Source organism: Lepisosteus platostomus, chromosome 6, assembly GCF_059453375.1.
Source record: "Lepisosteus platostomus isolate fLepPlt1 chromosome 6, fLepPlt1.hap1, whole genome shotgun sequence".
NCBI classification, from domain to species: Eukaryota; Metazoa; Chordata; class Actinopteri; order Semionotiformes; family Lepisosteidae; genus Lepisosteus; species Lepisosteus platostomus.
In genome coordinates, this window is record NC_142616.1 from 23,285,484 (window position 1) to 23,303,545 (window position 18,062).

General features: G+C 39.2%; 1 protein-coding gene across 50 annotated transcripts in view; it reads right to left on the reverse strand.

Annotated features, from left to right (window-relative positions):
• ank3b (ankyrin 3b) overlaps positions 1-18,062 on the reverse strand; it is a 203,423-nt gene that overhangs the window by 70,558 nt on the left and 114,803 nt on the right. For 48 of the 50 annotated variants that reach the window (XM_088634875.1, XM_088634885.1, XM_088634871.1 and 45 more), the window contains exons 2-5: positions 8,571-8,672; positions 7,965-8,063; positions 7,001-7,099; positions 3,284-3,382 (exon numbers count right to left, since the gene is read on the reverse strand). In XM_088634875.1, coding sequence (XP_088491001.1) covers positions 3,284-3,382; positions 7,001-7,099; positions 7,965-8,063; positions 8,571-8,672 — 399 coding nt within the window. Of the gene's footprint in view, positions 1-3,283; positions 3,383-7,000; positions 7,100-7,964; positions 8,064-8,570; positions 8,673-16,468; positions 16,760-16,789; positions 16,929-18,062 lie in introns of those variants that run through there. The other 2 variants (XM_088634886.1, XM_088634877.1) reach the window with 2 other exon arrangements.

The following is an 18,062-nucleotide window of genomic DNA, read 5'->3' on the forward strand; positions in this document are numbered from 1 at the left end:
TCTGTGGTGCAGCCACAGAGAATCTATTCATGCAGGCTGATTTAAGGTTCCTTTGATAAGGTTTCCTAGGACAGCTCCCAAAGGGGGATGCACTTAGCTAAGCCTGGCTATCATGATCAATGGTCATCCATTGGCGCCTATCTGTCTAGGGAGTGCCAGATGGACATCTGGACTGCATTCCCAAGTGTCAGGAGTAAGTGACTCATATCTCACCTTGATCAACCAATCAGGGACTGGTAGGGCCGAGTAACCCATGTGGGACTCTGATGCCCATGGAACTTTCAGCCAATCAACGAGCTGAAGTTCCTCCAGGTAAAAACAGGCAACACAGAGAGCCTGAGAGATTAAGAGATTCAGTAGAGAATTCTGTGGACTTTTCTAAAGGGAATTCAAAGGAGAATTCCAGGGCAGGACGGCCCAGGAGCAGAAGGCTCCCAAGGGCAGGACATTCTCGCAGCGCGCCTCCTGACCATCCTGAGACTCAGCCCGGACAACCACGGAATGGCCAGTGTGTCCGAGTGCCAGAACTTTCCTTTGTTCTAAGAGTCTAGTGCGGAGGTTGCCAGAGAGCAGCAGGCCTCTTGAACAGGTCGGAACTGTGGACAGCTGAATCACTATTCAGAACTAGCTCTTCATCAGGAACAAACCGGTCCTCTTCCTGACTTGCTGGGATCCACAGTCATCTTTTCTCCTGTGCACAAACTTTGCTAGTTAAAGCCAACACTAACTAGCCGGTCAGTGCACCGTCGCAAGCCGCACAGCAACAAGCCTGCAACTGTTTCTTTGTGCCCGCAGGAGATCTGAATCCCCAGAGATTGGATGAGTATTCAACTTCACTGCATTACTGCTCGAGAATTCAATTGTTATCCCAACCAGTTGATATCAATTTAATTCCTAAGAGTTATGTACTTGTTTTGAGTATCTAATGTAGAAGTTATAACCAAGTTAATTTATGAAACGGTCTTAATGAATGATATACTGAACGTATGTCCTCTTGATATGTGTAACACTTTGTAACTGACTGAATATATACCTTTTGCATTCTGATAACCCTCTCGATAGGATCTGTTAGGTTTATATGCATATTCTATGTATTAATAAATGTATCCTTGTGTATTAGTATCTGTGTGTGTGCGTTGTTTGAGTTATATCGCATGGTTGGATTCTAAAGCCATCAAAAGAATCAATTTTGTGATTTACTGCTACAATTAATAATTGTCCCAGTAAATGCCCAAACCCTACAGAACTGGTGCCTTCAGAGAGCACATTACATTTTGGCTATGGCAACTTTACAGGTACTTCCACAAACCTGGACTTAATATACTGTAAAAGGCATTCCATCAGTTCAGACATCCTTTGGAAATTAAGGAAATAAATAATAATAATTAACTGTCTAGGGAATGCAATCCAGTATCATTATGAAAGAGCAATTAATACAAACTCCAATTTACTTAATTTATATAGGCCGTTCATTTCTGAATACACCTGGGCTAATTGTTTTATATATCTTTCAAGGGTAACTCTTAACTTGAATTAGGTTAAAAATACAGTTATAACTCCATTAACACCACATAATATGGATAAAAATAATATAGCAAAATAAAATTGCACATAAGCAGTATTGGACCAGAGTTTCGAGCTGAATCTGCAGAAATCAGTTGGATGCTTTCATGTTCTTATAGTGTTCACTTTCACCTGATTTGCCTCTACTTCCTCTTAGCATTTGAAATTGTCTAATGATGATCTGTTAGTATGTGAAGTATCTGTGTGCCTGCATCATGAGTGATGAACGAATGCTTGTAAAGGATTATGCAAGCTGTTATATTATACTGCAAAGTGTTTATGCAGGAGTTATTACTGTATTCATATTTTTTCAAGTGAAGTGATATCCCTTCAAGACAACACTTTCCAAGGCTACTGATATCAATTATTTGACATTGTAAATCTGAAACTGAATTTTGTTTTACAAAATTAATCAATTAAAAACAAGCACTTTTTTCTGAAAACACCTCTCCACCAATGTAATGGCATAAATAGATAACAAATTTCCAAACACTATACTGGACTATATAGGGGAACTATTCCAGAAGTAAAATGGAAAAGTTTTTATCATTATATCAATATCATTACCGCAGTTCTGGGTTATAAATTGATTAAGAAACACAAGCCCATTATTTGTAACACATTATTGCTGGAGTAAGATTAGAGATTCCAGCATTGTAAAATGATGCATCTTACAAATAAATTTTCTTTTATTAAGCCTGACTGTTACATTTTGTAATTTATTCACGTGGCACATGCTTGCAGACCCCATCTTTTGATCTTTCTAATGTTATAAGATCACATTTTTATTAAAACACTGACTGATGAATATGAATTATTAACCATGAGGAATTACATCAAACATAGATGTATTCCCCACCATACATAATTTAGTTAGCCTTGTAGAGGCAAAGCTCCAGTCTCTTATATTTTCAAGGACAGCTTCTAAATAAACCTCGGTCCATGAGAAGAAAAGCATTTTGTCTTCCAATGCTAAATCTTTAGCTTTGTAAAAGGTCAATTCATTCATTAATTTCACAGTATGTTGACTTTCACTTTTAAACACCATACAGTGACTGATACATATGAAGAGCCAAAACTTATTATTTTGCTGCTGAGGCAAAGGCCCTAAACAGTTGTGCGTATAATTTCAGGAGTATCACAGACAGCAGAAGGTTGCTGTATTTTTCAGTCATATATGCCCAGCTATCAGTGCCCTGACGCCAGCTGGCATGCCCAAATTCTCATTAATGAGTTATATGCTAAGCTACTAAAAGATATTAGCACCATATCGTGTTCTCTCAGTCATCACCTCCTAAAATATGGCACAACACTTCTACTGTACAGGATGTTAAAGAAAACACTACAGTCTGCTTATTAAAGGGAGTAGAAGTACTAAAATTCATGAGCCCGCCTTCAACCAACCTGTTATAATAAACATAGAACAAAGTTCAATGTTTATGGCTCCTGTTAGTGGCCATCATCAAAAGTAAAGCCCAATTTCTCCACCACAAAATAGAGTGAAATGAAATGGTTTTATCTGATACAAATGTCAAGAGGTATCCCCTGTCCTCTCCTCAATATTTCGATAAACACATCATCAGCATCAGCATGAGTCTTTAAAAAACGCAAAAAATGCTATTTTTGTTGTCCAGTTAAATGCAACACGCTGGAAATCAAATTCAGTCAAATACCATAGCTTATATTCCTGTACTAATATACATATTGTGATAACACTCACCTCTGTGGCAATGCTTTGACTGGAACCATTGTCAAGAAGAAACTTGACCACCTCCAGGTGGTTCTCTTGTGCTGCCATGTACAAGGGAGTGAAGCCATTCTGCAAAGTATAAGCAAGATACTCCCAGTTCAAGGTCTCAGTTCACATGAACAGTATTTTCAAGCTGAGTATATACAGTACACTATTCTGAAAATGAAAACATTTTGCATCCAAAATATTCACAATTTTTCTCCTTAATCTATATGGAAAGAGAACAAACAGATCTAATGAATTTATCAATTATTTTAAAATATATATATATTTTTGCCACTTATATTCAATATGTACTGGGTAGTTCTGCCAGTTATGTTGCAGACATATTTATCTAGCACACATAACAGCTGCTTGCAAGATCACAGAATGGATAAGTCATTTCCTTTCTGTATTCATGCTAAAGCTTCTCTATTGTAACATTTACCAAGATCTGCAGTTACCATCGTCTTTATTGGTGGGTTGTTGTGAATGATTTCCACTCAAACCAATATTTTTGTCCTTACACGTCGTTAAACCCATGTCTTGGTTTTGCATTTGCAGCACTGAAGCACAACACTGCTGTCACTTTTGTCAAAATGGAAACATTATAGAGTTAGTATCAGGTATGTGCACCCTGAGAATAACACAGCAGTGTTGAACACAGACCTGATCAGCCCCTGACAGACCGCTGTGGGACGTTGCACCACTGAGCCCATGAAACTACTGCCAGCTGGCTAAGGTTGGCCACTTCCAGCTGTCTCCCGCTGATAGAATTAGGAAGTCAGCCCCACTTTTGGAATCAGGTTAGGAGTAAAGGCAGGACCTGACAAGATCTTGACATTGTTTTCCTGAAAGTCATGTCACTATAATCCTAGCACCGTGTGACGTTACAAAATTGTAATTTCCCGACTGGATTGTTGCTTCAAGGACTTTGTTAGCAATATGAGTGATATGTTTCCCATCAGTGAATACCAAAGGTCTTCCTGTGTTAAAGAAAAATTCTCCCTATGTCCTAACTCTTCCACCATCCAGCCAAGTGGCTTGAACAATGCAGTGCTTTGCACTAACTTCTCCACAAGCAGTGTCTTCTTCCAGGTTTGTCAAGAGTAAACCAGCTTAGTAGTTCTCTGTTCTGCCGAAAGTGATTTTGTCTCTCAGCTGTCGACATGTTACCTCTGAATGACCTGCAAGCATTAAGGTCTTTTTCGTGCTAGTGGTGAGCTACTGTCATTCTGCTGATTAAGTTATTTCTTCCTGGAAATTCTTGTGCTGTAACCACCGCAGTCTGAAAATCATTATGTAGATGTGTCAGACGAAAGCACCACTGACAGAGTGGTGACATTCTGCCTTCCAGGATGTAGCCTGTCCTTTACTGAGTCAAACTCCAGGTTTCTCTGGACTGGTGTGCCGACTGTCTTAGCACAGTACTTCATAATCTAGGCAACTTCACTCACAGAGAGGAAATCTTCATTCAAGACAATAGCAACTCGGTGATTGTTCGGTACATTGTTCAACTGGGACACAGTTGTATCTTTTGCATTAATTAATAGTCCATGTTTTTCGAAGGCTCTTTATATAGATTTATATAGATCCTTATTTCTACTTGTCAATTTTAATTCAATTGCCAAACATTTGGAACACATTTATGTGATTATATACCTCCAGCTATTCAATCAACAAACCTAACTGTACTGAAAAAGTAAATACCATTATGAAAGTGCCAAATGAACTATTGGTAGTTCATTTCATTGTATTTTTCACATAAATGATAGAATAGTAACAATAAAGGCAATTTCAAATATTATCTAATTGGGAAATGTCTGTTGCAGTACACTGAATTATCTGTGACCACAAATGATTATTATTAGAATAATTAATGATATCATGAGAAATATTCATGATGGTAAAAGTACCTAATTCTAATCTCAAGACTATACAATATCAGAAAATATAATGTGAAAAATTAAATTAAATAGGACAAAAACCACAAGAATATAAAGGGCATAGACACATCTTAAACCAGGGAGATCATTCTGAAAGAAAGTGTCAGCCTTACAGAGGATGTGAAGAATTTTGAGTTGAAACTTATCTTATTTCCACTTCTACTAAACATTACTGCATCACAAAAAATTATAATTTATTTCTAATATGGAAAGGGAAAACATCAAACCTTCACAAAACATTCTTAAAAAAATTAAAATGGAGCACTGCTTAGTGCAAAAAGTACAATATCAATAAAAAGCTTACAAATGCAAATGTGCACACAATGCAAATTACTTTAAATTGGAACTGAAAATATTCTCATTTGAATTAAATTAGAATAAAGACTAAGCCACTCAAGTTAACAAAAATTTGTTTCTGAAATTTAATTGTATTGTGTAACTCCAAATTATTCTAATATTAAGAACAGTAACGACAACAATAATAACCAAACAACATACTAGTAGTTGTTTTGAACAATAACACAAAATTACACTAGCATTAGGTAGAGTGTATAAGAATACTGCACACATTGCTGCCTGTGTGTCTCAGCTGTCCAACAGCTCCCAGCTCCCTGGAGTCTCTCCTGTATCCATGGAAGAAGCAGCCACACAAATACTGCCTTCCAGGCCATTACAACACACCAGTCTGCCAGAGTTGTCTGCTTGGAGTTTTACTGCTGCCTGCAGAATGTACACAGGTTAAACTACACAACAGCAGTTCTTCCTTGAGCTTATTTAAAATCCATACGCATTTTCATGGGGGCTGTGTCTCATTATTCATTCTGAACACGTAACAATGCAGTTAGTGAAACAGCAGAGGCCCGATCTTAGAGACAACAGCCCAAACTACTGTTTCCTCAGCTCTCTTGTAAAGGACAAGACACTACATCACACGCACGATTGAGCATGCTTAAGGCCTTCAACTGCAAACATTTTATTGAGATCAAAGAGAAACTAGTGCACTGTGAACCAAACATGAAACCCAACTTCTAACTTCACTATGGCTTGAAAAAGTGAGACAGCTAAATTATGGATTGTGGAGCACTATTTTTTGTTGATCTTCTTGGGGTAACAAGAAATAAAAGGAATGGAGTAATTATTTTACTATTAAGATGAAGTGGGATAGTGAGATTGTGATCCTCTCTGCACCTCCAGCCTTTCAGTGGTGATCCAGGGAGTGCTGACTCTGCTAGCCACTGCTCAAAGAAGAATGATGTGTGGGGTGATAAAAATCAATGACTGAGTTCCTCCAAATAGTACCTCAAAGTTTATATGGACTATACACACCACTGCAGTGCATACTAGCATAGTGTATTGCACAGTCAGCATCTAATGCTGTATGTCTGCTGACCATGTAGTGAATAAAATATTCCATAGTGGTTTTTGATGATGGGCAGAAAAGCGTCTTGCAAGTAAAATAACGGAAGGTACTGTACTTTGCACATCAGTCACGTGAGTGCAACACACAAGACTTAGATGTGAGCGTTCAGGTTTTTTAATAAAATATTAATTTTAAAGAAATGTGTATGCATTATTTGGCAATTTCACAAAATGGGACACCAGAAAAAAAGATCTGAATACTTTTGCAAGGCACTGTATCCGCAAAGTTCTACTTGACATAATATAGAATTCCAAAAAGTACATGGAAGTGAAATTAACCCAATTATTAAAATAGTTCAAAAATGCATTTTTAAATGTAAATCGTATCTGTGTAGCCACTCACCTGGGACTGTGCATTCACGTTGGCGCCATTTGTTACCAGCTCTTTGACCACTTCTGTCTGTCCAGCAAGGGAGGCTATATGCAGAGCTGTGTTTCCTTTCTGGATTTAGAGGAATATAAAAACAAGTCAGCTACACCTGTCTGTGCCCAGTCCCTAAAGACCAACAGCCTTGTGTTTGCATTCTAGTACTCACATTGGTGCCAATGAAAAAGCTCTTCTGCTCTACAGGTTTCTATATTTATACCTCTACTTCCTAAAATGCAAAAGTTTTGAAAGATGTTCCATCTCTTTCATGCCAAAAGATTTGAAATAATATTTTTTTGAGCTGACACTCCCACAGGATGGAGTCTCTGGTGCAATGGTGTACTGTATATACTGTACATTTCTGGATGTATTTATGCATGCACCATTCATCAGCCATACTCAATCCAACCACAGGATGAAGATCACCAAAAAGGCCAGGCTGGTTGGTCAGTTACTGTCAGTGAGGAATTAAACCCAGTATGTTTGAACTATCAGTGCAATGCAATGAACTGTTGGACAGGAGGTAGGTTGTAGGTTTTCAGTGGCGATTGTCTTCAAAGTTTGTACAAGACAGGTTCTTCTTCCAGAGTGTTTTAGGCCATCAATGCAATCCTTCACCACCTGGAGGGGGTGTCACCCTGATGCACATTCCTCCTGGTGTTCTGCTATTACAGTTCATAATACTCAACTATGAATCTTAACACAAATGATCATGTCAAGCTTAGAGCAAGATTATACATTATTCACCTTCTCTAGCAGCAATGCTACTTGTCTGGGTTCCCCTGACAGAGCTGAGCCCTCTTAAACCAGTTGCACCACTCAGCACAGGTCAATGTCATTAATGCATGGCTGTCACACTGGAGTCTTATGTGGCATCCAGCGATACTGACCCCCTCACAAGTTAAACACTTCAATTAAGGCACAGGAATACTGGACCAACCTTTGTTGCTGCGTCCACATTGGCTCCCAGCTTTATCAGCTCTGCGACGACCTCAACATGGCCTTCCTTGGAGGCCAGGTGAAGAGCGTTCAACCCATTCTGAGGAAACGGAGAGTTACAACGGAAGAGAAGTCACAGTCCTGCTGTGAATGATGCAGCATAATGTCCACATTGAAAAAAATCCCAACCAGCACAATGAAAATCACAGTAGGTCTCCTTTTCGCAATAATTGCACGTCAGCAGAAATCTTCCCGTCCGACCTAGTTACCGACACTGATGTTATTCAGATGACTGCATGCATACTAGGAGCAGCATGACCCTTATTAATGACATTGGCTATAGCTCACCAGTCAGAATTGTTATACATAACTGAAGAAAAAATGATGCCTGGGCACTGCACCTCATCAGCACCCGAAAGAGAGAGCACCTAAAATATACCAGACTTATACAATAATTCTCTTTAATAAAAAAACAACAAATGCAACACCTACTTATAGTAGTATTTAACGTACAGCAGAAACATCTACTGTATATACACAATATAATCCATTTATTTTAGAAACTGTGTCTGGAACTTGATTTTAAAGTGAGAAAGGAGTGTCTGACCTGGTTGCAGATGTTGATGTCTACTCCTGCTTTCAGATAGTCTAGGGCCTTTTCCAAGTTTCCAGCCCGGGCAGCTCTCAGGTAACTGGCATTGCTGTCGGACTGTGGCAGAAAAACAAGACAAAACACACTGGTTAATTCCTGTTGAGTAGACATTTTTTAATTATTGCTGATTTGAATAATCTAATTGCACAGATTGACACACCACGAAATACAGAGCTGTTCCAACACAGCTTCAGAAAAACAGCAATGAAAAGGTCTGTGCTTGTGTTTGCAGCAGACATACAGTGGACTCATACAGATTATGAAGAAAAAGAGGCTTGGGAGTCAGAGAAACACTCCAGTTAACTGAAGTTGCATGAAAATAAGCATAGACAGTATAACAGGGTGAATACCTTCTCTCTCTCAAAGCAGCATTGTGATAAAAATCACATTTATCATGAACAGGAACCCAAAGAAACAGTGCTCCCCTGAAAAATGCACACACTATAGCTTTAGTTTGCATAGGTTTTCTTCCAACTAGTTAAATCACTAGCAGCATTTAAACATATCATGATTAATATTTTTACAGGCCTTTAAGTGATACAGATTAAGATTCTTTACAGTGTGCTACTAATCATAGCATTATCAGAAAGAGGTTCAGCAAGCAGTGCTGTCTTGCAATGACAATACTATAAATGTCTGACAACCTAAGGGCAGCATTAATTCAGTTAATACCTCAGTTAAATCAAAGATGGCTACGTTTCCAAATAAATATGCAAATATGCAGTATTGAACAAATTATTGGCCTTCCTGGCAGAGACTGCAGATGTGAAAATAATTGTGGCAACAGAAAATGACGAGGCATCAGAGCGAAATAACGTGAAATGATCTCATTGATTTTTCTTTGTGACAGTGTTGAAATGAAAACTAGATGTTTTGTTTTCACAATGATAGCAGGCTTTGTGGATCCCCAATGTAACACAGGTGAGGACCTCCCTCCCTCTTCGCTCTCTGGATCAGTGGATACTCTTACACCCCCTTTCACGGAAGGCCATTCTGAGCACAGCTGTCTCAGGAAAGCCATGATGGGCGTTTGCAGCTGCACTGTGATGCTGATCGGCAGGGCGTGCCTGCTCAGAACGAAGCCACCTTTACTGAGCACTGTTCAGTTTGCTCATGTCATGTGATACAGTTTCCAGTGCATATGAAATAGAAAATTAGACAAGTACACATTTGTTCTGTAGTCAGCAGGTGGAATTTCATTATAACATTATGACCATAGAGAAGATATTTAGTCAAAATTAATATCATAATATAATAAATTAAATAGATCTGTTAATACAGTGCAAAAGATCATATTAAAATTTGAATATACTTGTTTTGTTTCTGCATTTTAAATTGGGTGATAACAGTGCAGACATATTTTCTATGCACAGCGCAATGCAAGGCAAAGGCTATGAAGTCTCATGTGTGATCCATGTAATTTCAGAATTGCTAAAGCTGAAATGTAGACAAACAGTGAAGATATAATGGTTATAAACCACATGTTTCTCTGGAGTGAACTTGGGGTGTAGATCAAAGTCATCAGGACTTTGAAGGACAGACGGTAATGGGTCTGCAGAGAGTCTATCACAAACATCCTAAACCTAGCTTCATTTTTCTATCACCAGCCCCTGCTACTGTAGTTCTCTTCAGAAATAACCAGCAGTTTTCCTTTCCTTTCACAGCAACATACTGAGGTGAGGTGTGGGGGTCTGGGCTGAAAGCAGTCAAATGTTCTTTATCGACTTAATAACCTGCTGTCTTAGATCCAGTGTTGGCAAGCTGATTTATACAGTCATTCAATTATCAAGACTGCAGCATTAAATGACAAACCTTGTCTCAGTCTCAGTCTCTGCTTTTTTTTGGATGAATCACCCTACTGCTAGCCCAAGAGGGACTTCAATTTCCAATATTCAGAAGCAAATTTAAATGATTATGACTGTGACAAAACACCCTGTGTTAAATTGAGGGGTGTCATTAAAATAATAATATTCCCAAAATAAGGTGCTAATTAATATTCATGTAAGTAAATCATTCAGTAAAAAACTTTTACAGAAAAGGATCAGCAACAAAAATCCCCAAACCTGTAGCTTCCAACAGACTTGTGGAACAGCACCCAGCCAACATTTCCCTCTTATAGGTAGGCCTCAACCACGTTAACTGGTCACCCCACAAGGGCCAGGTGTAAATACTGTACTCTAATCCTGCTTCTAATTCCCCCTGACAGACAGGTAAGGTTCCATCTATCTAGAGGAGCCAGGGTCTGCAACCTTTACAAGATGGTGGACTTACTATACAGAAGACATAATAAACACAACAAGAGACAATTGTGGATCCACAACATAAAAAAATTCAGAGGCAGTCAAAAGAAATAATGCAAAACACAAACAATAAAATTAATAATAACCCCCACGTACTAATAGTCTTTAGATTTTCCATGTGTACTGGGATGAAGACCCTGTCCTGGCCAGGTGATTACTGTGTGTTATGTGTATGACAAGACCTCACTCTCAAGGTCACGTGACAATACAGGTAGTGAAAACCAAAAGCAGTATTTCATCACCATGGCGAAGAAGCTTTATTACGTAGCAAAAATTCACAACAGCAGAATGTAGCGACTGGATTCTTTTAATATAACCTAACTCACCATTGAACCATGGATAAAGTCAATGGTAAAGCCAGTACTTAAACTGGACGAGTACATGCATCCCTGGCAAAGCCAGCCTGAGCACACAGAGCTGTGTAATGTTCTGTGAGGAAGTGTGTGTAAAAACACTGACACAGCTGGAAAGCAGTGTGGTTCACAAGAACACAGCAAGGGTACTCTCCCCACAGGATGCAGTACATACACAGAAATGCGCACATGTGCTCACACTTGGACACACACCACATAACAGATGTTTTCAGTTATGTAACACCAACCCCTGGAGAGCTTCTCCCGCTTTTCATGAAGCACAGTCCCTAAGTGTAATTGTGTCCAGTGTGTTGAATACAGATTTGTATCTCTGGGACCCAGAACTTGCAACACATCGACAATTTAGAAAAAAAAATCAGACACAAAGGAGACACAAAAACTATTGGTAAACAGAAAATTATTCTTGTTTCTCTTTTACACTTTTTGAAAACATAAACAAAAACAAATTGGAAATGGATATTATTAAGTATAGTATTAAACAGCACACCTTTCCACATTACAGTACATCCAAAAATTCAAGAAAACGTTTCTTCAAAAAAGCCTGTATATGACAGGGCTGAATGGCAAGAAGATATCACTAATTCAGCCCCTTGAAAAAGCCTATAGCAGGATGATGCAAGATTACATACCATTTTCTAATACACATCCTTTGGGTTTAATGAAAAAATGAAATGAAATATACAGTATTCCAAACCAAAAATGTGGAATAAACCAGGATACCACCCAATTCACTGGCAACTACATACAAAGAAATACACTAAGCCCTTTCTCAGAATGCCCATGAAAAGGCCTGGCCCTGCATTAAACCCCAGAAAAACAGCACGGCGCTCCTGTCCTGGAGCAACGGGAGGGACACGCACAAGGGAAACTGCCACCAAACCCGAATCTAGAAATCACCTCACAAGCTTGTTTTCCCAGGGCATAAATCCCTGGCATAAATATACAGTATATGATGTTTTGTTTCACAACTACATTTATATAGGAAAGAAAAGAACTATCCACACTGTGTGTTAATGGTGGAGAAAATTGTGTGTAGACCGAAACTTGAGTGAAACTAGATTAAAAAAGTATTATAGTACTGGCAAAATCCTGCTGTGGAGGTTTTTCAGAAAAGTATTTAAAATTGTAATGGAATTATTTAAAAGAAATTTCAAAATAGATTAAAAAAAATTTGGGCAGCACAGTGGCACTGTTAAATTGGGTTAAATTCTGCACAGGAAGCATTATCTGTGTGGAGTTTGAATGTACTCCCCGTGTTTGTGCGGGTTTCCTTCTGGTTTCCTCCCACAGTCCAAATAAATACTGCTAGGTTAATTGGCTAGTAGGAAAATTGGAGTGAGTGTGTGCCCTGTGATGGACTGGCATCATGTCTAGTGCGTATCCTGTGCCTGTTGCTTGCTGGGGTAGGCTCTGGCTCCCCCACAACCCTAAACTGCAGTCAGAAGCACATGAGTCGATGAAAGTAAAAACATAATTCCACAGATGTGACAAAAATATGGAGAAAGTCAACCCAATGGACTTATTCAAGATCACATCAGACAACACAAATATGTGTGGACACTAAGTGAAAGTACATTTAAGTCGGAGAATAAGAGAATCCTCCTTACACAAAGGTGTCTGGAATAAATTGCTGCATTGCTGAAGCTGGTACACATCAGCATGAGATTCCACATCTGGATGGTCTCCTCTTGCTTGACAGTTCTCTTATGTCATTATGTTCCCACATCTTCCCATTTTAGCCATTATGCGCAGTGAAACAGAAGCCACAAAAAAAAAGCACGAGAAGAAAAACCTGTTTTTACAAACATATTTTCCTGGTTTACAGTAAATGTCTGGATGTCCCATCTACCCAGTAATCCACTCTTCATCAGAAAGCTGCTTATCTTAGCGAGGGTCACGACAACCCAGATCCCACCCCCAAAAGTCTGGGGCACAAGGCAAAACTGAGAAAACCCAACTGTTCCCCCACTGGATAGGAGTCTATTGCAGGGATGAGGTATCCAGCCAGTTTATGTAAAGCAGCGTTCCACTGCCTATCCTGCAGTTATCTTTGCTGGTTAAAACTCAGCAGTGTGCAGTGCTATTATTGGCAGTCAGTTACTCGCAGATTTGTATCTGTAGCTGCTCTCGAGTGCTTTGTTAAAATTTAGAGACCAGCTATTTTATTGTCATACTTATCTTCATAGACTATCGACATCATACCAGAAACTTTGCCAAGAGACAGGAGCTTACAACTACAGAATAACATCTAAAAAACCCCACAGTCAACACTGCCAGTAAAGTCAGTGGCAAAAAACGTCATGTAAACAAGTCAGGGATAACAGTGTTTTTCCAAATTCAAATCAGAACATTTTCTTGAGTTTCCCAAGCAAAACCTTTCAAAGCTCTCCTGGGCAACGAGGACACTAGATAACTCGCCTCACAAAAAGGCTGTATGAAAATTGTAAGCAAAGTTAGCAAATTATATTTTTATTTTTTATTTCAAAGTAGAATATAGCTGAGAACCAAGGAAAAGATAATATTAAGCTTTGGTCTAATTCTTCACCTAACATAAGTCATTCTTTAATTCTGGGAGGTGTATGCAACATGTACAGTATGACACACCTCATAAGCTCTTTAATGAAGACCTCTCCATGTGAAACTGCAACTAGTTTCCCTTCGGATGCACGAGATAAACATATTTTGGCCTATGACTGGTGAGAAAATGACATTTCTGTCAAGCACGCTTATGCACAGCACATGCAAGAACTTAAGGTTTGCCAATTAAACTAAAACACCATAAGCTTCCCTACTATTGTTCTTAGACCTGGTTACATGATCTTTACATTTCTTACACATCAGCTGCTTGTCAATGTCTTGCTGTATGCAGCATTTCTATTACAGGTCAACACCAGAATGTTGTGCATGGAACCTGTGATAGCATACCAAGTGAGTGTCTTGTTTTTTCCCTCAGCAAAAAAGAAATAACCACGTGCAGAACTTTACCTGCAAACATGCAACTTATAGTCTACTGACATTGTGGCTCAAATAGGTCAATCACATCCACTACAATGGCTGAGTGAGTCTCTTCCCTGTTGTGCTGTTGGAAGAAGATCTCTAATTCACATTGGACTTTTGTATGACCTGTCTGCATATAGCATTTGTTCTTAACCTCACAGACAATGGATTTATTGACTACGCAGACCTACCTAAGTAAATGCTTTACTATTTGTATTTAGTTAGGCTGGTGATGGTAATGTACAGACAATAAACACAGAGGATTAAACAATTTCTGAGATTTTAAAACTCTTCTGGATTGTTAGACCTTAGCTAAGGTATAGTTTTTATTTGCACTTTACTTCTTAAGCCTGGTATCTAATGATAATGGGCACAGAGAGAAGGAAAAGCCCTGCAGAATTTTCTGTTGGTAATTCTCCAAGGTAGAGATGTGCTTTTGACATATATGGTGAACCCACTCAGAAAAGGTGTTGACAGACAATTCCATCACCCATATGCTGTTTGAGACTCTGCAGTATGAGAAATCTTAAGATAACAATTTACATACTACAGTTCATAGCTCTCTTATCAACAAGCATTTTACTTGCTTAGCTGTGTAGTGTTGCAGAGAGAAACCACAATTCTTTAGAAATACACGTGGATGTGATACTTAGAATGTTCTAAAATAACCTGGTCCATTTGCTTTTTGTATTTTCTGTTCCTAGTGACAAGCTATCACCCAAACTAATTAAATTATTTTATAAGTAATAGCACTATTATTTATACTAATTCAAGACAAATGTGATTTTTCTTTTAAAGTGAAGTTATTTTCAGAGTAATTTCTTAAACAGAGGTCCTCTAGGAAGAAGAAGCAGGAAACACATTGTATAAAATTAAAGTGCTTAGCAAGATTAAGACACATAGTTTTCTTTATCATTTGGCATTTTGGCTGGATATGCTGCACACTAAAGTCTCCCTATCATAACCTGTGAGGCAGAAAAATGTGTCTGCATTGATTTAAGCTGGTGTTTCTAGCAGGTTACTAGGTAGAACATATGACTAATCAAGATGAATTTCACAGTCAGAATTTAGCCATATTCATTATGCTTTGCACGTTTCTGAAAGGAATCCTGTCTTTACAAATATTTACACAATCCTGTCTGCCAAACGTTCAAGTAGCAACAATATTGACATTATACGACACCGAAATGTGAAAACATTCATAATTGTGTTTTTACGATGTGAGCTGGTGTTTTGATTTGAGACAAAGCTATACACCCACCTCATTAAACAGGACATTTGATGTAGTTATTTCCACACAGTTCCTGCCTTGAGTCTATACATGGACCTCATTTTCTGTGCACAGTTATAATCAAGAATGGTGCTGATCACTAGCATAATAAAACAGCCCAGAAAGAAGTGGTATCTGTGTTAACAGAAAACTGACAATAGTGAAAGCAAACAAACATAATTGAGGCAGGACAGCATTTACAAATATGTCATTACAATGAGTAAAACCATTTTATTTAAAAATCCAATGTTTTAAACTCATGCACAGAACTAAACTCAGGTTAGCGCTTTTACAAGGTCAAGTGGTATTCTACACAAGGCAGAGAGAGTGTTTTCTAGTGCATAGTCCACTGATCTCACAATCTGTGCACCTCATGCTCTAGTACCTCTCCAGAGACACGTTACTGTCCCCACATACTGAGGATCCTTGAGATGGCAATAATCTGTCATCTGTGAGAGCTGGACACCAAAGCAATGATGCCTCCCGCTTGCATATTCCTTGTCAACTGCAGAACTGCTCAGCCTGGGTCATAAGCAAGCCAAGGTCAGATGGCTCAAAAACATGCAGAGAGGATCCTCTTTAATTCCTTCCTATAGAAACACATAAATCTAGGGAAGTCATAACCTTTTAGGAGGTTGACAAAGACCTCTTCAGACATTTGACGTGCTTTAACGGGAACCGCAACCAGTTTAAGCACTCTTCATGTACAATGCAGTCATACTATACCCGCTAGCTGTAAACAAGGAAGCAAAACCACATACAACACAAAATGATTTGCAAAATTTCTCGACTTGAATTCCTTTCTCACCATAAGAAACACAACAATCCTGCAGCACCGCTCAGACACCACCGTTAAAACAAAATACAGCAGACCGCGACTTCCGAAGACGGGTTTTTAAAGAAAACACTTACTGGTGTCAGGAACTCTGCTCCCTCCTCCACTGCCATTTTTCCTGCAGTTCAAAATGAAACCTGAGTATTGAATTAGCCAACCGATGGGATTAGGAAATGCACAGTGACATTATGCCACAGCTAAAAATACCTGCTCAGAGTAAATGTAAGCAAGTGTTCCAGGGCTAACCTTTCCTATAAAGAAGTAAAGCACGGACAATTCCAGCCACACCGAAATAAACTGAAGCAATCTAATGTCAACAAGGACAAGCAGTATCAGTAGTGCTGTGCAGACCACACATACAGTAGCAGAGCCCAGCTAAGGACTGCTCCCTGACTTACCATATTTGTAGGCTCTCAGAGTCACTCTCTAGTCACTCAGAGTACATGTAATCATGATATGTAGGGAACCAAAATAGCAGCAGTATTGAATGCTTTGCTAGGACTCCGCCGGCCTGCCTGCCTGGAATCTCTTCTGTGCAAGCCTTATTGTCATTGTGCTTATCAGCTCTTTCCCCCACAATGCAGTCCATGGCAGGCAGACTGTCTCAGGCAGCCGCCACCATTAAGAGCAAATCAGCCATGCTGTAGGAGGGCCGTACAAAGTAAACTGCCCCAGCTTAGGAGGATTTGGGTGTATTTCCCCTGGCATTAAGAGCTCTGTGTTCTTGCTGGAGCCAGTGCTATAATACTGGCCAGCAACCCTCTAGAAAAGTTTCCCCACTGACTGGGGACACAGCTCAGTAGCAAGCGAGAGCAATGTGTTGAAAACTGTAGATGTACATAATTCACCCTGAGATTTTGAAAAGATTGCTGACTGAAGCTTTTCCTTTTGCTTTCGTTAGGGAGAGGCAGTAAGTTTGTGACACATACCCAAGTTTCTTGTACTCATGTAGAATGGAAATGTGAGATCACTGTACAGTATATATAAAGATGGTAAATCTGTCATTTCCTGCTAAGTAAAATATTTCCTTTCACAGGACATGGGACCAAGAAAACGTTCAGCAGCATCTTTCTTGTGACCAGTCATATTATATCCAATCCATCCATCTTCTAATCGCTTTATCCAACACAGGGTCATAGGAGAGCCGGAGCCTATCCCAGCAAGCAACGGGCACGAGGAGGGATGCACCCCGGATGGGATGCCACTCCATCACAGCGCACAGACAGGCAGAAACACTCAAACTAGTGCTAATTTTCCCAAAGGATAGTTAACCTTTTGGTATGTCTTTGGACTATGGGGGGAAACCAGAGCACTTGGAGATAACCCATGCAAACATGGGGAGAACATACAGACTCCACACAGACAGCACCCCAGGTCAGGAATTGAACCCAGGGCCCAGAAATGCAGAGGTGCTAAAGGAGATACGTGATAAACAGCAAACAATTGTTTTAATGCTTATTTTCAACTAAACATTTATCATAAATATTTTTCCTCTGAGAATGAGACTGGTGACAAAGAGCCCTGCTAAAACACAAATCAGCCAACTAAAAACAGTGAAAGAAAATACCTCTGGGGTTGCTAATCAACTGACAAAGAAACAGGAAGAAAAGTGAGACACGGAACACTCTGATAAATATTTGCAGTTTGCAAAAGTGTTTTAATATACAGTAT